The sequence below is a fragment of the Pongo pygmaeus genome, chromosome 13 (assembly GCF_028885625.2).
Source record: "Pongo pygmaeus isolate AG05252 chromosome 13, NHGRI_mPonPyg2-v2.0_pri, whole genome shotgun sequence".
Taxonomy (NCBI): domain Eukaryota; kingdom Metazoa; phylum Chordata; class Mammalia; order Primates; family Hominidae; genus Pongo; species Pongo pygmaeus.
This window is the reverse complement of record NC_072386.2, coordinates 91936557-91960171: the sequence shown is the minus strand read 5'-3', so window position 1 is coordinate 91960171 and position 23615 is coordinate 91936557. Positions and strand designations below refer to the sequence as shown.

At 39.0% G+C, this 23615-nt stretch overlaps 2 protein-coding genes across 6 annotated transcripts in view; one reads left to right on the top strand and one right to left on the bottom strand.

Moving 5' to 3' along the window:
• Nucleotides 1-11426, top strand: part of GRIN3A (glutamate ionotropic receptor NMDA type subunit 3A) — a 181875-nt gene extending 170449 nt beyond the window's left edge. For both annotated transcript variants that reach the window (XM_054502137.2, XM_063649768.1), the window contains one exon: nt 1046-11426. In XM_054502137.2, coding sequence (XP_054358112.1) covers nt 1046-1385 — 340 coding nt within the window. In that variant the 3' untranslated portion in view covers nt 1386-11426. The remainder of the gene's footprint in view (nt 1-1045) is intronic.
• RNF20 (ring finger protein 20) overlaps nt 11147-23615 on the bottom strand; it is a 31621-nt gene continuing 19152 nt past the window's right edge. For all 4 annotated transcript variants that reach the window (XM_054500134.1, XM_063649769.1, XM_054500137.2 and 1 more), the window contains 6 exons: nt 23142-23291; nt 19811-20023; nt 16513-16638; nt 16209-16349; nt 12480-12581; nt 11147-12245 (listed from right to left, as the gene is read on the bottom strand). In XM_054500134.1, coding sequence (XP_054356109.1) covers nt 12069-12245; nt 12480-12581; nt 16209-16349; nt 16513-16638; nt 19811-20023; nt 23142-23291 — 909 coding nt within the window. In that variant the 3' untranslated portion in view covers nt 11147-12068. The remainder of the gene's footprint in view (nt 12246-12479; nt 12582-16208; nt 16350-16512; nt 16639-19810; nt 20024-23141; nt 23292-23615) is intronic.

The following is a 23615-nucleotide window of genomic DNA, read 5'->3' as shown; positions in this document are numbered from 1 at the left end:
CTCCCTCCAGATTGTCCCCTTCTCCTGGCAAGTAAGAGTCCAGGAAAAAAGTCAATTCAGTTACATGAATGGGAACAAAAACACAATGGCTTGGTAGGGTGTTTCTATTCAGTTTTGTCCTGTGGCAGATTGCAAAAGTTGTCATAACCCTCCTACTCCTCCTCCTGCTTCTTCTCCTATGGTGGAAAACATCAGCAGCTATGCTGCTTAAGGCTCTAATCTGTTCTTGTAGTGAGAAACTCTTCTTATCGCATAAGTGTCAAAGTGTATTTCAGAAACAGGATCAGCCTCCGCCTGTGACTATTTGGCAATAATTCTCATGCTGTCTGTAGCCATCTCTCCACGATGGTAGTACGTCATACGATGCAAGCCTAAAACAGGATCGCAAATTCCTTTCTATATGACTTTCATTATCCCAGCAAGAAACTGAGGGCTTTCTCAGGATTTTTTTAAGCATCGGACCTGATCTGTCATTCTCAACTCACATAAAAATCATCCCTATAGTAAGAAACACTTTGCTGAGACCTGTGGCTTATATGTTTTTATTCTCCCCAAAATCAAGTAGTAAACATCAGGATGGTCCTGTGGGACTAAGGATGAGCCATGTTATGAGATCTGTCAGCAGGCTGATGCTCAGAACCCAACAAGTGAATAAATAGATTTTGCTTTTATTAAAGCATCATCTTTCAAATCATCAAACGTTTCAAGGTGTGGCTAGTTTCTGAGCTTCCCTTGCAGAAAGGAAATTAAAAGCCACCTGAGGTTGTTCGCAAAAAAAAAAAAAAATGTGCCATACCCCGTCCTATCATCCCTTCAGATGACACCCAATTCCAGTTTCAGAGCAGCATCGGACTTGAACTTTTGTATATTCATGACTCTTTATTGCCCCATGACACCCTAGCAGGTAGTCTGTCCATGGCTTTGTTACTTCATCTCTAAATGCACACCCAGTTCCGTATTATTGACACAGGAAATGGCTAACAGATGAAGACAGCACCTTGAGAGCTGCAGAATGGAAAGTGAATCTAAAATTTCTGTTTCCTAGGTCTAATGTGGGACTCCGTCAGCTCACCGTATGGAATACTTCCAATCTGAGTCATGACAACCGACAAAAATACATCTTTAGTGATGAGGAAGGACAAAACCAGCTGGGCATCCGGATCCACCAGGACATCCCCCTCCTTCCAAGGAGAAGAGAGCTCCCTGCCTCGCTGACCACCAATGGGAAAGCAGACTCCCTAAATGTATCTCGGAACTCAGTGATGCAGGAACTCTCAGAGCTCGAGAAACAGATTCAGGTGATCCGTCAGGAGCTGCAGCTAGCTGTGAGCAGGAAAACGGAGCTGGAGGAGTATCAAAGGACAAGTCGGACTTGTGAGTCCTAGGTGACCACACTGCTTCCCTTTCTCAGTTCCTGACCTTCCTCTGAGCCCTTGAGACACTTTGTAATGCTCTTTTGTAACTATCAACAAAGGTGTGGGGAAGCTGAGGTCTAGGTCTTCTTAGAGGTCAAGTCTGCTCTCCCTAGCCTAAAGTGCAACAGCAGCTCCTCTCAAGCTCACTCCCTAGGTCTCCAGGGTAGGAGTGTTTTTCTAGCAAGAATCTTAGTCAGGAGTAAGCTCTGTGTGAGAGATCTGTGAATAACCAGATAACCCCAGCTCCCATTAACCTTTTCACCAGGTGCCACAGTAATATTTCTGGTTTTTAGCCCTTTCTCTGCACTATCAACAAGAGATAAAATTGTTACTCATACTTATGTCTTACTGGGTTGTTGGTTTTCATCGTAACACAGAACGAGGTTATCTAGGGTTGTAGCTTTTGATACAACTCCCTGATCTAGATTTATTCCTACATTCTGAATGGGGAGCAGGTAAGAGCAGAGCACCTCCCGCTGGGGGTGGGGTACTTAAAAATTAACTCATTAGTATCATAAAGGTCAAGGACTGATTGTACCAGGCAAGAGCCATGTTTTTGAGACGGTTCTGGATCTCTGACTCCATCCTGACTGTTTAGTAAGAACATGCTTACATGCTACTGTGAAAGGGGGAGGGGATGTGGTAAGCGGGAACAGAAGACAGCCAGCAGAGGCATTAAAAATGCATACCATGCTTTCAGAACAAAAGCTCTGGGCCAGAAAGGCAATTTGGCTAAAAAATGAATAAGACTACTTCTAATATAACTAAGCATCTCCACTATGGTGTGTGCCTTTTATAAAGGAAAAGAGAGAAAAAGGCAAAGCAAGGTTGTGGCCTTAGGTTGGACCTGGAATATCCCTGCTTATTGCCTATTATGGAATATGTGACACTGTCGGTGAAATGTTCTACACACCACACACTAGGCCATTTTCAGATCAGCAGTCACCCATCGCTTAGCATAGAAATCCCAAAACCTCCAGCCTGGGAACACTACAAGCTTTGACCATTCAGGAATCTGCCCTGCGCTTTGCATATCTGTATAGAAAATCAAGTCAATCCCCCATCCTCACACCCACTCATCTCTGAGGAGCTATGAACTGGTTTTGGTCCCTCTAATGATCCTCCAGCCTCATCTAATGCCCCCCAAAGACTGATACAAGTAACCGCCCCTCTGCTTAGGTGCCGCTTTCTCAGCATATCATGTTTAGGCAGCAAGGGAAAGGAATATGGGTCAGTTCTCAAATGTCAAGGCAGACAAGAGTCATCTAGTAGAGAACTCATCAGAGTGCGGATTGCCAAGACCCTTCTCCAGAGATTATGGGGTTGGGGGTGGAGGTCTAGAGGTGAGCTCAGAAACCTACTGTTAACAACCCCCAAGTGACTGACACAGGTGGTCTAAAAATTACTCTTCTAGAAACACCATTCTGGAAGTTTGGCTGCCCACAAGCAGGAGGAGCAGCATAAAGAGAAAACCTGTTTGAGAAGTTTTGTTTTGTTTTGTTTTTTAATAACTTTAGCACACATCTGCTGATTCTCCTTCAACATCCTCACCCCCACCCCTGGGCACCATTTAGGACAAGACTTCCTTATTTATCAATTACTTGATTTATCTTCTCAGGACTCATTGTTCCACCCCCAACCAATTTGAATGCCTACAATAAGTTCAGGAGCTGTGCCAAGCACTTTCCTCTTTTACAGCTGGAGATCACTGGAAAGGTGTCTCAGTCACAAAACTTCTCCCTCTACTACTGGATGAAATGTCTGCATTTCCACCAAAATCCACCCAGTTGCCCAGGGAATAACAACTTAAGCTGTAGTTAGATAACACCTAGTGATTAATTGGCTGAGAAAAGCCTGGAGGGGAAGGAGGCTCCGAGATACTGATACGGATGTGGGAGGGCTCTAAAGTTAGAGGTCACCAACTCCACAGATGAAACAGTTCAATAATGAGGAAACAGGTGAGCCCTGAAAACACAAAAGGACAATTCTGTGTTGAAACACCCCATCCCCTCACGTTCTCACCCCAGGCCCAGAAGTAGGTTGCAACTGCCTTTGGAAAATTTTGCCCCTTAGCCATCCCCACCCACTTGTACCAGCTAAGAATGCTGGAGACTCTGCCACCATGCTCTGCGTGCCCCTGAACCTCTGTGCAGCCCAGAAGGCTGATGTACAGGTGTACCTCAATCCACATTACAGCCATGCTCCTAATGTACATTTTTGTAACTCAGCTCATATTCTGACTGTATTTGAGAAGTTGGCTGTTTAAGGGAACCCAGAAGTGAATTCTTTTGTAAAGTAAAGCACCCTTTTGTAATGCAATTAATTATCCCTTAATGTATCTGTTTTGTAAGTCTGAATTTTTGTATATCGGGTTTACCTTAAGCTTCTCTAGTGAGGCATTCTGAGCAGTGGTGATCACATGCCAGATCGCCCTGCCTATCCACAAAGTAGATGACCAATGCACGCTCCTCAAACATCTTTGGAGGAACTACCTGGCCAAAACACTGGCCAGGATGCAGCAAGCAGCAGCAGGGGCTGACAGCAGGCTTACTGCCATCAACATTGCTTGAAATGCCTCTATGTTCTGAATAAAGAAAAACCATAATTGCTTGTGGTGAAACAAAGCAGTCTTCATGTTAAGTAGCAATGGTTATTTTTATTGGTAGTAATTGAACAGTGTTTTGCAATTTGTGAAACAGTGTATTGTGTTTTGTAAAATGATGTCATGAAATGGTGGGTCCTTGGAAACCTCCTTTCTGTTCAGCTCCACCTCTGTTCTTTCAACTCCTTTCAGGCTCAAAAAAAACAAAGATCAGAAGCCTTCAGATAGAGGGTGGTATTCTGGTAAAGAAGAAAGAGATAAGGGATGCTACCTTGCTTTTCTGGCACAGGAAGCACATAGTAAAGCATGCTCAGATGGGCTGGAACAGATACAGCTACCTGGTTCGTGTAAATAAGAATAATAAAGGCCCCAGAGTGTGTATGCTTCCAGGTGGAAGAGAAAGGGGAATCTCCCAAAATTTAAAAACAAATTGGAAGAATAACCAGGACAGCCAAGTGAGGCAGCCACAGGGATCCAAGCAGTTGAGGTCTTTAATGTGCCTGGAGATGACTCTCCACTATTCATGAATCTTGCTGTTGCACAAACCCTATCAGGAGCTGCTGCTTCCCTTCCAGCCAGAGAAGTGGTAAGCGGAGCAAGTGCCCAGTAGAACAGACCTTATCATCTGGGTAACAGACTTCTCAGTGTTGGTGCTGTGTCTGTTAGAGCCTTAGAGCAAGTTAAGCTCTTCCTTGGTGTGGGTAAAGAATAAAGGGGAAAGAAACTACTTTAGAGCCTCTTTTACTCTCAACTCATATTTTTGATAGGAAAAACAGAAAACCCATCCAGTTCTTCAGAAATTGCTTCCTAGGCATTAATACTACTTTACTATCTATACTGTTCAGTTATTCCTTTCTTTACCCACCTAAACTATCCATCTAATCCAGGATTCCCTCACTCTTTTTTTAGTTAGTTACTAATCATTTTATGAAAATAATGTATTTATAAGTATTTTCTTAAGGTTTGTGAAGAGTATTTGCATTGTGTCTTCATTTTAATGTGTTTGCAATCGCTCCGCTCCAGGAAGAACGGAAATGCTGTCTTGTGAGCATGAAGTGAACGGGCTGTTTTGCTCCAGCCACTTTTCTTGTACAACCACATGGATGGATTAGATGTCCTCAGGTCTTTTCCATCTTCAGTTTCTATGACTGTGGAATAAATGTTCAGATAGAAACTTCACTTTTGGATGTACTGCTGGCTTTGTCTTTGGGGATTCAAATGTTGACATGATACCAGTTCCTTCCTAACAGGACACCCATTAATGCTATGATTTATGCTTATTTCCTTGCTATAGTCCAAAGAAGAAACACAAGATATGCTGAGAAAACTCAGAGCTCAGGCATCATGAAGTAGAACCGAAATGGCTTCATCTGAGATAGACATTCTAGGAAAAAGCACAAGTCCAGAGGTCTCTAAAATCCTGTACTGATCACCCTCATTAGTAATTCGACAAACATTTGCTAAACAGCTTCCATGTACGTGCCAAGTGCTGGAGACACAATAGTGAAGAAGATAGGTATGGTCCTTAACTTATGACCTTTTTTTTTTTTTTTTTGAGATGGAGTCTTGCTCTGTCGCCAGGCTGGAGTGCAGTGGCGTGATCTCGGCTCACTGCAACCTCTGCCTCCCGGGTTCAAGTGATTCTCCTGCCTCAGCCTCCCGAGTAACTGGGACTACAGGTGACTACCACCACGCCTGGCTAATTTTTTGTATTTTAGTAGACATGGAGTTTCACCATGTTGGCCAGGATGGTATCGATCTCCTGACCTTGTGATCCACCCACCTCAGCCTCCCAAAGTGTGAGGATTTCAGGCATAAGCCACCGTGCCCACCCTCAATCTGACCTTTTTACAACCTATAAACAGGTAATACTATATAACAACTAACATATATTGGGTACTTATTATAAGCCATGATCTCATTTAATCTTAACAACCCCACAAGATAGGCACTATAGATGTAGCCTTAAGTAGGTAAATGAGACCTCCAGTTTACAGATAAAAAAATAAGAGTCAGAGAAACTATGTAACTTGCCCAAGGTTGCAGAACTAGTAATAGTAACAGAGATTAGTACAACCATACAGGATTCCGGTCACTGCCTCACAATTTTCTATTCTTCCTTGAATCCCCTTTTAGTCTTTCTGCCTTATTGCTTCTTTCCCATGCCTTGGCCTGGCCCCTAGCTCCACAGAACAGAGAGGGAAGCGGATATTGTAACTGCACCTTCATTGGTCCATTTAACTCAACACTGTAATACCTATGTCTCATAAAAATAGCATTTCAGCATCTTTTCTTTCTGCTTTCTAGCCCAACCAAGAACTGATGCAAACACAGTTACAAATCAGCAGCAGCCCTGCAGTCCCAGACATACTGGCAGTTTCTGATAACCCAAGCAGTTTTAGCTGCAGGCAAATTTGCCTTCATGAATCTGCTAGCCTGTTGCCTTCTTCACACACATTTTTTCTGAATAGAAACAATCAAATCTCATGAAAATGTAAATCCACTATAACTTAATTCAACTACCTACTTACCTAAGGATGTTTTTGCATTACTCAATCATTCATATTTTGGATGCCTATTTGTACCCAGGCATTGGGGCCAGTTGCTGGAAATAGACAGATAAAAAGAGCAGATTCTGATCCCATAGAGCTCAGTGTAATGAAAGGACACAAACTGACATTTTATGGTGTGTACTCTAATAAGGAAATGCACATCGGGTACTATTGGAGCGAAGAAAACACTGTGTTATGTGTGCATGTGGGTGTAGGTGTGTGAGGTGAAGAGACTCGGTGGAGGGTAACAGGCAACTAAAGTAAAAGAAAGCATGTACGAAATTCCAGATTTGGGAAACCATGGCAATCAAGAAACTGGGACCTTCGAATCATTTAATATAACAGAAACACACAGCTTAAGGTGGATGACAAACTATACGAACTGGAAAGAGAAAAGCAGAGGCAAGATCACTTGTGCTAAATTGTGTCCTGAAGACTACAGAAACCACCAAAGGATTTTAAGCTGAAGAGACAACTAGTAAAAGAACAGGATCCTCACCACTAGGTGGAGCTGGATGTCACTCACATGCATTTTAGTTGTAGGACAGTGAACAGATAAAGTTAACTTTTTGAAGTTTTGGAATGAGTTGGCCATGACATCATTTACCAGGACAGGCAGACTAGAGATAGACAGACATGGATAAACATGTGTCTTAGATTTCAGGGAGGATGTCAGTGTTTTGTTTTGTTTTTTTCCCTAGAAATAAGAAGAAAATGTAGGTAGAAACAAAAGTTGATCTATCGATTTCTTTATTTGCTCAACAATTATAAAAGTTAGCATTTGCTGAGCATTTACTAGGTGCCAGGCGCTGTGCTGAATGTCTCCTGTACAATGATTCATTTCATCCTCCATACAATCCTATGATGTAGTTATTATTTTATAGATGAAGAAACTGAAGCATAGAGACATGAATTAACTTGCTAATAAGTAGCAGCGCCATACCCAGGCAAGTCGGACTTCATGAGAAATATATTTAACACAATGCCTGGAATCACAATAAGCACTCAGCAAATGCATATGATTGGGACAGCAGGAAGAAATCTAAGATCCCTTGATTCAATTCTACTCTACAACAAGGTGCTAAAGGAACTCAGTGAATTCAGAAACAAAATGTGGTTCTAATCCAGGGCCTGGCAAAGAGTCTAGTTAGATTAGAATGATCAAGGATAAGTATAGTGGGTATATATAAGTCTTTAGAAGACTTCAAAATGACTCAGAAAGTATTTTCACTTATTATCTACCTGATGACATGTACTCTATTAGTACAGGTCTCCAATTGGGATAAAAGAACAATGGAGGTCTCATAGTAGCATTTCAATCCTGTGGCTAACCTGAGTGGCCCTGGAAGCTATTTCCTCACTTCTAAAATAAGGACATGGTCTGAGTTCCCTTTCAGCTCTAATATCCTCAGAGCATATTATTATTTTATTAATGTGAATATAGCTTCCCTCAAAAAAAAAAAAAAAAAAGGTTAACTTACAATAAATGAAGCCTTTCTGCAGGTTTCCGTAGTGTAGTGGTTATCATGTGTGCCTTGCAGTAAGTGAAGTCTCAGCTATCATGGGCTGCCACTACAGAAGTGCTAGTTTTAGAATTCATAACAATTCCTTTTATTACCACAAAATAAATTAAAACTGTAGTTATATATTTTCGGATAATACAAATTTGAAGGGTTACTTCAATATATGCGGAAAGATTGTTTCTTCTTAGGAGGTGAAAAAAAGAAAGAGTAATAAGGTTTGAATCACACACTGGCACAGTAAAGCAGACTTCGGAAGATCTGGCAGCAGAACCATGAAGCAGAATTAACTTAATCACGAAAAACTTTACTGACTACTATGTGCCTCTGCTAGATATTAGGGATTAGACTGTTAAGACATAGAAGTAGGCTATAAATAAGACCTTAATAGCTAACATTTGGAACAGACCAAACATGGGCAGGAATCCCAGAAGGTAAAGCTCATTCTTTCTGATAGGACAACTTTTAAGTATTTCCAAACTTTAAGATCTAGAAAATTTGTAAGTATTTCTATGCCACGGGTTTCCTATTGTGCAAACCCAATCTAACCTACATATAATCCACCATTTTTCTACTAATCTCAGTGTATCTGTCTTATCATCAGTAAAGCAGACTTCTGCAATAATGACTAATCAAAACTTTTCTGCAGATCCACTGGGACATGGGTTTATCTGGCAGTCCTCAGATAAATCTTCAAAGAACAATATGTAAAGGCATTCCACATCCTAGCAAATGACAATGGGAATAAAGATGAGAGCAGCATATGCTTCCAGCAAGTGTAAGCATCACCATCCTAGTAGGTTTAGAAGACTGATGATTATTTATTGTCTAGAATCTTCACAAAATCAAATCACAGTCATCACTCTAGTGGCATGTACATTAAACTATGTGCATCAAATTCCGGCCGTTGAAGAACAAGGAAGCCTACGGATCTGGACAGAGAAAAAGGAAAAGGAATTGCAATGGAAATTCATGTAAGAAAACAATTGCAGAAACAGCTTAATACCTTTGAAAAAGATCCCTATAGTAAGTAAGAAGATAAGATCCAAGCCATGTAGTTATGCATGCCTCAGAGCACACCTGACTTTGGTCAAAATCACTAAGAAATTTCCAAGGTAACAATGAAAGAAAGAAAAAAGGGAGAGACCATCCCTACAAAATCTGAAATGGTTTTTGTTTGTTTTTGAGACAGGGTCTACTGTGTCACCCAGGCTGGAGTGCATGGCATAATCACAGCTCACAGCAGCCTTAACCTCCAGTGCTCAAGCTATACTCCCGCTGCAGTCTCCCAAGTAGCTGGGACTACAGGTGTGCACCACCACAGCCAGCTAATTTTTGAAATTTTCTGTAGAGACGGGGTCTCCCTATGTTGCCTGGGCTGGTCTCAAACTCCTGGGCTCAAGCGATCCTCCTGTCTCAGCCTCCCAAACTGCTGGGATTATAGGCATGAGCCATTGCACCCAGCCTGAAGTGTTTTTAAGAAATGAGAAGCCTCTAGGATGTCTACAATAATCTTTGAAATTGGCATTTATAAGCACTACCTTAAAGAAATTACCCTTTAAAGTTCATATGGATCAAGGGCTGTGATTGCTAACTAGGATCCAAAAAAGCTACGAATAATGTACATACAATACAAATAAAATTTGGTATGCAGTTTGGGAGTATTCCTAAAGTGCATTCATTGACCTCTTCTGTAGTGAGAGAAGCCAACTGCCAAAAAATCACCATCATTTTTGGTTGTTATCTGAAAATGACCTTGAGAGCTCAATTTGTATTGCCGGGACCTCAAGTCGGTTGGGATCAGGGGCTCCCTGCTCATCTCAACTAGAGGAACTTCCTCTAAAACCAACTTCCCATGGGGCCAGTGGTTTCCTCCACAACATTCCACAGGCCCTATGGTCCCCTGGTGCTGGGCAGCTGGCTTTCTCAGCCAATTGTCACAAACAGCCAACAGCCAAGCCCAAACCACCTGTTGACCAAGCAGTATATCTGCACCCAACCAACAAAGTTATGCTCAAGCTTACCCTATAAGAAGAGCAAGAAGCAAGGGGAAAGTGTCCTATTACTAAATGAAAACTCACTGTGTCCAGAAGCAGGAGCTAATCCTGTCATGATGGCTCTGTCGGGGTGGGGATGTTTGCTGAGCAGGGGGATCAAGGGACCCACGACCTCTCTTGATGACCTAGTAAGATTCTACAATTAGACTCATTGCTTAATTCATACCACATGACTTTGTGGAATTCAGTGCAAATCCTGTTGATTATAGCTGGTGACCACAAAAAGACACAGAATTTGCTCTTACCTGTCTTCTAGGACAGGTGGTGATCAAGAAGGATCCATTTTACACAACCCCTTGCCAGAGATTTATAAAACCTCTGGTTTGCTGGTTACTATAACACATAATGCAGCTGGGCATGGGGGCTCACACCTGTAATCAAAACACTTTGGGAGGCCAAGGAAGGCGGATCACCTGAAGTCAGGAGTTTGAGATCAGCCTGGCCAACATGGTAAAACCCCATCTCTGCTAAAAATATAAAAATTAGCTGGACATGGTGGTGGGCACCTGTAATCCCAGCTACTCGGGAGGCTGAGGCAGGAGAATTGCTTGGACCCAGGAGGCGGAGGTGGCAGTAAGCCAAGATTGTGTCACTGCACTCCAGCCTGGGCAACAAGAGCAAAACTCCATCTCAAAAAACAACAACAAAAAAAACCCACCACCACATGATGCAAGAACTCTTACCCTAAAGCTAGAGGCAGCAATATGCTCCCCCAAAAAACAAACTATAGTCTCTTACCCCACATAATGAACTATGAAAGATAACTGAGTAGTCAAATAAATTAACCTTTTAGGCATAATTTCTCCATAGAATAGACTCAATAAAAGAATTGGGAGAAAAGTGCTTCAATTAAGCAAAGATCTAAATACTTTAAACAAGGCCAACTGCTTAACCTAAGTTGATTACTTCCATGCAAGACAATTTAATTCTATAACTGCAGATATAAAATCAACTCGTAATAATAAAGACAAAAGTTTCAAAGAAAAACCATAAACACAAATGCAAACTGAATCCTGCTTTAATTCAAGCATGTGGAGAACAAAGTCCTACAGAAACATTCCACAGAATTTTCTGGAAAAGAGGGATCACAACAACCCCTGTAAAAAGGAACCGACAGTAATTCATAGCTCACCAAGTTCTCTCCGTATCAAATTCCCAGAATACCCACAAGATTTCTTCACCAGCTCAGTCCTGACACACCCTCTTCAATCTTTATTTCATTAGAAGACAAAGGGTCATATTATTTAAAATTATTCTAGTCTCAAGAAATTTAAAGACTTGAAGTAGTAGAGCATTCAAAACTTAAATAACTTTAACAAGAAAGCCAGCTGATCTTAACAAGTTACTCCGCTAGTAAATGGGAAATAGACTGAATCATCCTAGACATAATTTCATTAGGGCTGCAAAGCACCCAGGGGAGAGGAGCACAATTATACCATTTTGTAATCCACATTCACAAAAAGTTTGCTACCCAAATGAAGAAAACTTTGTGCCCATAGACAACTTATTTTTTAAAATATCACTCCCCAAAAGTAGCCATGTTTCCACTTTTGTTCCCTTCTCCACATCAAAAATACCAACTTGATTTCTTCAGGAGGAATGGACAATCCAAGTTTATACAGTGGGCTGGAAAAAGAAAACACTGAAAAGTCTAAAAGCGCAAAATAAACAAAGCTGGGAGGGAAGACAATAAGAGTTATTTGTTTCTAATTCATTCTGAAACCCAAGGCTTGTATTTACCAGTCCTTTCTGCTAAAGTCATCCAGCTATTGAAGAGGACAGCCTGGAAGTAAAGTCTGGAGGAAAGGTAGTTGACTGATAAACTGTCCTACAGGTGACAGTCAAGGAGAGAAGAGGTAGAGGTTTGGTGGTTAATGAATAAGTTCCTGACTAGCCAGCTCCTCTTCTTCTCTTGACTTAGATCAACCAATGTAGATGCGATGAAAATCATTGGCACCAAAAGCAGCATTACACTTGGGACATTTGCGCTGGCGGGTGTCATAGCGTGTCTTCACACACTCAAAGCAGAAGACGTGAAAACACTTAGTAAGAACAGCATCCTTTTTACGCATGTTACAGCACGGACAGGTCAAGCGTGCCTAAAAAGAAAAGATGTCAGAGTTTGAGTAACCATGAAAGTTTATTATCCAAATGGCTCTCATATAGTACACAACCAAGAAGAAAACCCACAAGGCACTAAAAAAAGAGCATCATTTCCCCCCGCCCGCCAAAATAAACCATTCTCTGGTTACTATCATGCAAATTATTCTCCCAGTCTATTACGCCACTTAAAGCCTTGACAAAAAACAAATCACTGAGGCATTTTTTCTAACCTTGTAATCCTTAATCTCTTCCATCAGAATCTCATCACACTTGGGTACATTGTCTGGTTTCTTTGTGGTCTCCAGCTTCCTGCGAAGTCTAGAGATGTCCTCCTGTGGTAGGATAGCATACCCATTAGACAAACTTACCCAAATCTATCATTTTTTTTTTCTCAGATTTTACTTTTTTTTATTATTATTATTATACTTTAAGTTTTAGGGTACATGTGCACAATGTGCAGGTTAGTTACATATGTATACATGTGCCATGCTGGTGTGCTGCACCCATTAACTCGTCATTTAGCATTAGGTATATCTCCTAATGCTATACCTCCCCCCTCCCCCCACCCCACAACAGTCCCCAGAGTGTCATGTTCCCCTTCCTGTGTCCATGTGTTCTCATTGTTCAATTCCCATCTATGAGTGAGAACATGCAGTGTTTGGTTTTTTGTCCTTGCGACAGTTTACTGAGAATGATGATTTCCAATTTCATCCATGTCCCTACAAAGGACATGAACTCACCATTTTTTATGGCTGCATAGTATTCCATGGTGTATATGTGCCACATTTTCTTAATCCAGTCTATCACTGATGGACATTTGGGTTGGTTCCAAGTCTTTGCTATTGTGAATAGTGCCGCAATAAACATACGTGTGCATGTGTCTTTATAGCAGCATGATTTATAGTCCTTTGGGTATATATCTAGTAATGGGATGGCTGGGTCAAATGGTATTTCTAGTTCTAGATCCCTGAGGAATCGCCACACTGACTTCCACAATGGTTGAACTAGTTTACAGTCCCACCAACAGTGTAAAAATGTTCCTATTTCTCCACATCCTCTCCAGCACCTGTTGTTTCCTGACTTTTAAATGATCGCCATTCTAACTGGTGTGAGATGGTATCTCATTGTGGTTTTTATTTGCATTTCTCTGATGGCCAGTGATGATGAGCATTTTTTCATGTGTCTTTTGGCTGCATAAATGTCTTCTTTTGAGAAGTGTCTGTTCATGTCCTTTGCCCACTTTTTGATGGGGTTGTTTTTTTTCTTGTAAATTTGTTTGAGTTCATTGTAGATTATGGATATTAGCCCTTTGTCAGATGAGTAGGTTGCGAAAATTTTCTCCAATTTTGTAGGTTGCCTGTTCACTCTGATGGTAGTTTCTTTTGCTGTGCAGAAGCTCTTTAGTTTAATTAGATCCCATTTTTCAATTTTGGCTTTTGTTGCCATTGCTTTTGGTGTTTTAGACATGAAGTCCTTGCCCATGCCTATGTCCTGAATGGTAATGCCTAGGTTTTCTTCTAGGGTTTTTATGGTTTTAGGTCTAACGTTTAAGCCTTTAATCCATCTTGAATTAATTTTTGTATAAGGTGTAAGGAAGGGATCCAGTTTCAGCTTTCTACATATGGCTAGTGAGTTTTCCCAGCACCACTTATTAAATATGGAATCCTTTCCCCATTTCTTGTTTTTCTCAGGTTTGTCAAAGATCAGATAGTTGTAGATATGCAGCGTTATTTCTGAGGGCTCTGTTCTGTTCCATTGATCTATGTCTCTGTTTTGGTACCAGTAGCATGCTGTTTTGGTTACTGTCGCCTTGTAGTATAGTTTGAAGTCAGGTAGCGTGATGCCTCCAGCTTTGTTCTTTTGGCTTAGGATTGACTTGGCGATGTGGGCTCTTTTTTGGTGCCATATGAACTTTAAAGTAGTTTTTTCCAATTCTGTGAAGAAAGTCATTGGTAGCTTGATGGGGATAGCATTGAATCTGTAAATTACCTTGGGCAGTATGGCCATTTTCACGATATTGATTCTTCCTACCCATGAGCATGGAATGTTCTTCCATTTGTTTGTATCCTCTTTTATTTCCTTGAGCAGTGGTTTATAGTTCTCCTTGAAGAGGTCCTTCATGTCCCTTGTAAGTTGGATTCCTAAGTATTTTATTCTCTTTGAAGCAATTGTGAATGGGAGTTCACTCATGATTTGGCTCTCTGTTTGTCTGTTATTGGTGTATAAGAATGCTTGTGATTTTTGTACATTGATTTTGTATCCTGAGACTTTGCTGAAGTTGCTTATCAGCTTAAGGAGATTTTGGGCTGAGACAATGGGGTTTTCTAGATATACAATCATGTCGTCTGCAAACAGGGACAATTTGATTTCCTCTTTTCCTAATTGAATACCCTTTATTTCCTTCTCCTGCCTAATTGCCCTGGCCAGAACTTCCAACACTATGTTGAATAGGAGTGGTGAGAGAGGGCATCCCTGTCTTGTGCCAGTTTTCAAAGGGAATGCTTCCAGTTTTTGCCCATTCAGTATGACATTGGCTGTGGGTTTGTCATAGATAGCTCTTATTATTTTGAGATACGTCCCATCAATACCTAATTTATTGAGAGTTTTTAGCATGAAGGGTTGTTGAATTTTGTCAAAGGCCTTTTCTGCATCTATTGAGATAATCATGTGGTTTTTGTCTCTGGTTCTGTTTATATGCTGGATTACATTTATTGATTTGCATATATTGAACCAGCCTTGCATCCCAGGGATGAAGCCCACTTGATCATGGTGGATAAGCTTTTTGATGTGCTGCTGGATTCGGTTTGCCAGTATTTTATTGAGGATTTTTGCATCAATGTTCATCAAGGATATTGGTCTAAAATTCTCTTTTTTTGCTGTGTCTCTGCCCGGCTTTGGTATCAGGATGATGCTGGCCTCATAAAATGAGTTAGGGAGGATTCCCTCTTTTTCTATTGATTGGAATAGTTTCAGAAGGAATGGTACCAGTTCCTCCTTGTACCTCTGGTAGAATTCAGCTGTGACTCCATCTGGTCCTGGACTCTTTTTTGGTTGGTAAGCTATTGATTATTGCCACAATTTCAGATCCTGTTATTGGTCTATTCAGAGATTCAACTTCTTCCTGGTTTAGTCTTGGGAGCGTGTATGTGTCAAGGAATTTATCCATTTCTTCTAGATTTTCTAGTTTATTTGCGTAGAGGTGTTTGTAGTATTCTCTGATGGTAGTTCGTATTCTGTGGGATCAGTGCGGACTTAATAGACATCTACAGAACTCTCCACCCCAAATCAACAGAATATACATTTTTTTCAGCACCAAATCTACCATTTTTGAGAAAAATAAGAGACTTGAGTTTTCTGTTGTGAAAAGAGAGGACTTTCTGTCCTTTTATGGTGAATTATCTTGTAGAAATGTAGAGAACTGCAAACAGCAGGATATTTTCTTTTGTTTCAGAAGAGGCAACCATAATTATATCCCCAAATTAGAATTGCATCTAACTATTACCAATTCAGTCCTGTGAAAACACATCTAAGAGTTTAGAGGATAGTCTATTTTGTTTTATAGTAATTAGTTTTAAGCTGAAGGTAGAATGGTTTAAAATAATTCAGAGACTTATGGATAAGGACAGAAAGACATCATGAGAAACAGCTAGCATGACAAAAATAGAGACATTATACGAGAACTTGAAAATCCTCTACTGCTGCTATGCTGTTACTTCTTTAACAATTTACTAATTCATTAATTTAACAAATATTTATTTTGTGCCTACTAGGTGCGAGGCACCATAAAAGAGTCTGAGGATATGGTAGTGAGGAAAACAGACTTACTCTCTTCCCTCAACAAACTCCCTCAAGTCTAGTAGCAAATGACATACATTGGACTAATGATTCTTTCATGATATGGGTCACTTCCGACCTCAGAAAACACCTAAAAGGTGACAAGAAAAGACAATTGCTTTTACCTGGGCTCGTTTGAAATTGAACATGTCCTTTTCTTTGGTAACACTGTTCTCCACGATCTCATCCTGAAAATCATGTAGCTTCTTCTGAGCCAACTCCAGTTGTGCTTTGAGGTCATCTGCAAGCTGGGCTGCCTCCATTGCCTATGTAGGATGTACAAATAAGTAACACCATTGTATCACCTATTATTCCCAGTGAGGCAAAATGTTAGCCCAAGTTGAAGGAATAAAGTGAACTTATAATCTCAACAGTGTTATACTTATTTGTTCCGCTGAGACTAACCATCATTAGATTAATCAATCATACCTTGCGTTTATTCATCTCTAAGGCTTGGGTCCTAAGACCCAGCTCTTTCTCCCCTGTGCCAATGTTGCTCTGTAACAGATGCTCCTTCTCTTCCAGTTTCCTTACTACCTGTAGCTGGGCATCAACCTTTGAACAGAAAATCAGATTTTAACACAAATGAAAAGATAAAAAAAAGAAAAAAAACTATTCTATTAATCTATAAGCCCACAAAATACAATATGTTAGAAATCTCAAACTATTACTGATTTTGCCCATGAACCCTTCAAAATACATCAAGACTATGATAACTGAAAGCTTTACTTTTAATATAAAATATTGTGGAAGATGCAATAAGAGTCTGAAAAATGACTGAAAAGATTCTTCTCCAAATTGCCAAAAATAGAGAATGCATGCTAATGCTTAAAACCTGGCAATTCATACTATAACATATAAATTAGAACTCAAACAAAGTCCAAGAGTATTTCCTTCAGAATGGCTAGACATTCTAAAAGAGTCTTTTTTGAAATTAATGCACAAAGTAGAATCAAACAATATTAAAGTGTAAAAAGTAAAATCACAAACACCCACCTCCTAACCTCACCCACAACTCATCCCAATATGTGGAGGTAACCATTCTAACAGTTTCTCACGCTGCCTTCAAAAAGCATATCAAAAAGATAGTCCACCATGATCAAGTGGGTCTCATACCAGGGATGCAGGGATGGTTTGACATCCGCAAGTCAATAAATGTGATACACCATATAAACAGAACTAAAAAAAAAATCACATGATCATCTCAATAGATGCAGAAAAAGCATTTGACAAAATCCAGCATCCTTTTATGATTAAAACCCTCAGCAAAATCAGCATAGAAGGGACATACCTTAAGGTAATAAAAGCCATCTATGACAATCCCACAGCCAACATTACACTGAACAAGGAAAAGTTGAAAGCATTCCCCCTGAGAACTGGAACAAGACACAGATGCCACTCTCACCATTTCCATTCAACATGGTACTGGAAGTCCTAGCCAGAGCAATCAGACAAGAGAAAGAAATAAAAGGCATCCAAACTGGTAATGAGGAAGTCAAACTGTCACTGTTTGCTGATCACATTATCATATACCTAGAAAACCCTAAAGACTCATCCAAAAAGCTGCTAGAGCTGGTAAATGAATTCAGCAAAGCTTCACTATACAAAATTAATGTACACAAATCAGAGCTCTGCTATACAACAACAGCAACCAAACTGAGAATCATATCAAGAACTCAAACCCTTTGACAATAGCTGCAAAAAAAATAAAATAAAATACTTAGGAATATACTTAACCAAGAACGTGAAAGACCTTGACAAGAAAAATTACAAAACACTGCTGAAAGAAATCATAGATGACACAAACAAATGGAAACACATCCCATGCTCATGGATGGGTAGAATCAATATTGTGAAAATGACCATACTGCCAAAAGCAATCTACAAATTAAATGCAATTCCCATCAAAATACCAACATCATTCTTCACGGAACTAGAAAAAACAATCCTAAAACGCATATGGAACCAAAAAAGAGCATACATTGCCAAAGCAAGACTAAGCAAAATGAACAAATCTGGAGGCATCACATTACCTGACTTCAAACTATACTATAAAGCCATAGTCACAAAAACAGCATGGTACTGGTATAAAAATAGGCATGTAAACCAATGAAACAGAATAGAGAACCCAGAAATAAAGCCAAATACGTAGTCAACTGATCTTTGACAAACCAAACAAAAACATAAAGTGGGAAGGGACACCCTATTAAACAAATGGTGGTAGGATAATTGGCAAGCCACATGTAGAAGAATGGAACTGGATCCTCATCTCTCACCCTATACAAAAATCAACTCAAGATGGATCAAAGACTTAAATCTAAGACCTGAAATCATAAAAATTCTAGAAGGCAACATTGGAAAAATCCTTCTAGACAATGGCTTAGGCAAAGACTTCATGACCAAGAACCCAAAAGCAAATGCAACAAAAGAAATGATAAATAGATGAAACTTAATTCAACGAAAAAGCTTCTGCACAGCAAAAAAAATAATCATCAGGGTAAACAGACAACCCATAGAGTGGGAGAAAAAAATCTATACATCCAACAAAGGACTAATATCCAGAATCTACAAGGAACTCAAACAAATCAGCAAGAACAAAACAAACAATCCCACCAAAAAGTGGGCTAAGGACATGAATATACAGTTCTCAAAAGAAGATATACAAATGGCCAACAAACATAAGAAAAATGCTCAACATCATTAATTATCAGGGAAATGTAAATCAAAACCTCAATGCAATACCACCTCACTTTGCAGGAATGGCCATAATCAAAAAATCAAAAAATAATAGGTGTTGGCATGGATGTGATGAAAAGGGGAACACTTTTACACTGTTGGTGGGAATGTAAACTAGTACAACCACTATGGAAAACAGTATGGAGAGTCCTTAATGAACTAAAAGTACACCTACCACTTGATTCAGCAATCCCACTTCCAGGTATCTACCCAGAGGAAGTCACACCATGGAACACTACTCAACCATAAAAAGGAACAAAATAATGGCATTCACAGCAATCCGGATGGAATTGGAATTGGAGACCAATATTCTAAGTGAAGTAACTCAGGAATGGAAAACCAAACATTGTATGTCCTCACTCGTAAGTAGGAGCTAAGCTGTGAGGACGCAAAGGCGTAAGAATGATACAATAAACTTTCGTGACTTGGTGGAGGGAGGCAAGGGACAATAGACTACACACTGGGTACAATGTACACTGCTTGGGTTATGGGTACACCAAAATCTTGGTATCACCACTAAAGAACTTATTCATGTAACCAAACACCACCTGTTCCCCAAAACCTACAGAAATTAAAAAAAAAAAAAAGTAAAATCACACATACCTCCTAACCTCACCCACAACTCATCCCAATATCCAGAAGTAACAATTCTAACAGTTTCTCATGCAGCCTTCCAGAAATTTTTAAAATATACAGCACAGGAACACAAGTAAACATACACTTTAACTCAAAAAGGATAACAAAACAAGTCACTTGATTTTATTTCAGACATGTTTCCATATTAGCAGATCCATATTTGACAGCTACACTGTACTCTTTTGTAGGAATAACAGTAGAGATGTATAATTTATTTACCAACACCCTAATGATGAACATTTAGTTTTCAAATTTTTTTCCAACCACAAATATGTGCCACAATAATCATTCTTATATCATCATGTAGAAAGCACCCTATTTCAACAGAATAGAAAGCTCTACTCATCCTAATTACCTGAGTCTTCAGAGTCAACACCTGGTCTGCCAGCTCCTCCTTCTCTTCTTTAAGCAACTTATGGATCTGATTGGACTTGATACGCTCTGACATAAGCTTGAAATTTGCATCATCCTTCTCCCGCAATTGCTGCATCAAACGGATATTTTGCTCCTGCATGTCTTCAAAGGCCTGGCCTGTGACATCCATCTCAGAGAGGAGTGCTTCTTCTTCCTAAAGGATGGAGGAAGAGATTTCATTTTAGAAGAATCTTCCAACTTCAATGGAAGAGCACAAGAAACTAAACTTTCCCACTGTTCATTTAGATATAAATTAATTTAGTGACAGAGTTTTAAGAAGCTGTGTTTTGTCACTAGGCATACAGAAGCTCTATTATCTGAAGTCATTGGCACCAATTGTTGGACTGATACTTATTAGTTGATCTGTACTCAACGTCAGTTAAAGTAGACAATAAGTGTATTTACCTTAATCTCGACAAACGGATCAAGCAGCAATTGGTTAAGAGTACTTTCATCATAACCTCTCACATTTTCTCATGCTTTTCCACAATTAAAATACTGGATCTATAGGATTTCCAGCAGTTGCAAACATCTAAAGCCTTGTAACAATCTGATAGGTGAAGACTGGTATCTAATAATAGGTTTACTTTATATCTATCTCATTATAAGTGAGACTGAGCATCTTTTCATATGGTTAAGACCACTTGTATTCTTTCTATAACCTACTCATTTCTTTTGCCTATTCTTCCATTGGATTCTTGAGTTTTTTTCCCTGTATTGGAGAGGTTTTTTTGTATCAGATAAGCCTTCTTTGTAATAAGAGTTAAAAATATTTTTTACTTTTTGTCATTTAATCTTTTGACATTGCTAACAGTGTTTTTTGCAATGTAGAAGTTTTGCATCATTTTAAAAAAAACTCAAAATTATCAATTTTTTGTTCATGTTTTCTAGCCTTTTATTCATAGAAAGGTCTCCACTCCAAATTATAAAGGAATTTATTAATGGTTTTCTTCTAGCTTTTTGATAGATGCATTTTTTAAAATATCATATCTATGATCCATTTGGAAATCATCCTAGTGTAGAGTATTCAAGTATGTATCTAACTTTTCTCTAATATTATTTTTTTTAATTTTGTCCCATCACGTCACATTTTTTCTTTTTTTTTAATTAATTAATTTATTATTATTATACATTAGGTTTTAGGGTACATGTGCGCAATGTGCAGGTTAGTTACCTATCTATACATGTGCCATGCTGGTGCGCTGCACCCACTAACTCGTCATCTAGCATTAGGTATATCTCCCAATGCTATCCCTCCCCCCTCCCCCCACCCCACAACAGTCCCCAGAGTGTCATGTTCCCCTTCCTGTGTCCATGTGTTCTCATTGTTCAATTCCCACCTATGAGTGAGAATATGCGGTGTTTGGTTTTTTGTTCTTGCGATAGTTTACTGAGGATGATGATTTCCAATTTCATCCATGTCCCTACAAAGGACATGAACTCATCATTTTTTATGGCTGCATAGTATTCCATGGTGTATATGTGCCACATTTTCTTAATCCAGTCTATCATTGTTGGACATTTGGCTTGGTTCCAAGTCTTTGCTATTGTGAATAGTGCCGCAATAAACATACGTGTGCATGTGTCTTTATAGCAGCATGATTTATAGTCCTTTGGGTATATACCCAGTAATGGGATGGCTGGGTCAAATGTCACATTTTTTCTTTTCCCCACTGATTTAAAACTATGTATTTAGCATATAATAAGTATCATGTGTACTTTCATCTATTTCTCAAGTTTCTATTCAGTTCTAATAGCCTGTCTAGTAGTCCTAAGCTATTTCATCTATAGAAACTTTATGTTTTAACATATGGAAGAGATCCCAGTGCTGTTCTTTTTCAATTTCTCTTGTTACTCTTGTTTACTTCTCCACATGTACTTTAAAACCAGTTTGTCTAGTACCAAAATAAACAAAAGCAAAACTTAAATAAAGCACTTTTATGAGATCACATTACGTTAATACATAAACTTAGAAAGACTGAACATTTTTAAGATAGTCATCCTATACAAGAACATAGTGTCTTTCTTTCTGCTTGTTCTAGAACCTATAATAGTATAATTTCCTGATAATTACCTTAAGAGAGAGGGAAGAAAAAAAAAAAAGTGGCATTTATCAGATTTAAGAAAAGTCAAAATTACACTTTTTTTTTTTTTGAGATGGGAGTTTTGCTCTTGTTGCCCAGGCTGGAGTGCAATGGCGCAATCTCGGCTCACTGCAACCTCCACTCCTGGGTTCCAGCAATTCTCCTGCCTCAGCCTCCCAAGTAGCTGGGATTACAGGCATGCGCCACCAAGCCCAGCTATTTTTTTTTTTTTTTTTTTTTTAATAGAGATGGGGTTTCTCCATGTTGGTCAGGCTGGTCTTGAACTCTCGACTTCAGGTGATCCATCCACCTCAGTCACCCAAAGTGCTAGGATTACAGGCATGAGCCACCGTGCCCAGCCCAAAATTACACTTTTTAACAAAAGGAATGTGTATAGGATCTAATGAAGTTCTTCTTTTGAAGGCACTTCATGATCAACTTAACCATTAAACCTACACCATCTCACTGATAGTTTGCTATTTCTTAGAAACAATGAAGGTGTACTAACAGAGAATACATATATGGTTTTTTCAAGCATTTTCAGTATCTTTATTATTGAATGTTAATAAAAATTCACTGGCATTTAAAAATAAATACATATTCATTATGAGGAGGAGAACAATCTCTATAGTTCTATGACCCCAAAATAGCCATAGTTAACATACTGCTTAATCAATGTTATTATATTGGTTAATAGATTATATCCTCATTATATATAAATCACATATTTATAAGCATAGTTTTTCTATGTAGTATATGTACTACATAGAAATATATAATGATATATATTTATAAGCATAGTTTTCTTAGTTTCATATATTTGTAATCATAATGCATATAAAATCTTACATCTTATTTTTCATTTTATATTCACTATAACCCTTAATTCCAGGTCAGCAAAGAAAGACTAGATCTTCAATAAATGTCTGAACAATAGCAGAGAACGACTAGATCTTCAATAAATGCCCATTTAAATAAAAGTAAATTTCTTGCCTCACAAATACACAAAACAAAATAACAGAAAGATTAAAGACTTGAAGGTAAGAATTAAAACACACACACAAAAAGGAAAAATACATATTAACAATCAAAAAAAGACCAAAATAAAAAAGCAAATTTCACTGGCAATAACTTACTGTCAAGTAACATTTACTCAAAAAGTCAATTAAATAAAGAAAGTGAGTCTACCTGCTTGGCCATGGCTAGCTTCTTCTGTAGGTATTCTATCTGCTCTTCCACTGCCCGGATCTTCCTCAAGGCATCCTCATCAGCCATTTTCTTGTTCTCTTTCTTCTCTTTATCTTCCAGATCCTTGAGTCTTTGCCTTAGATCTTCCAACTATAAGAGGAAAGGAATTGCACAAAAATAAAAAGTTATAATACATTTTCAAAAATCAATTAATACTGTGCAAATATAGAGGGTCCATAATACCAAGAGTCTTTACAGAATTATAGAACAAGATACATAATATACTAAAACATCACATAACACCACCTGTTTTAACATTACTCCATTCTTCTATGACATGCTTCTATAAGCAACACTTTTGAGAAGTGCACAGGTACCTTTCTTTAGAATAGTGGTTCTCATCCTTTTTTTTAGGCCTCAAAATTTTAAGAGCAGAAGACATTCCTCCCAAAAGTAATGAAAAAGATTATCCCT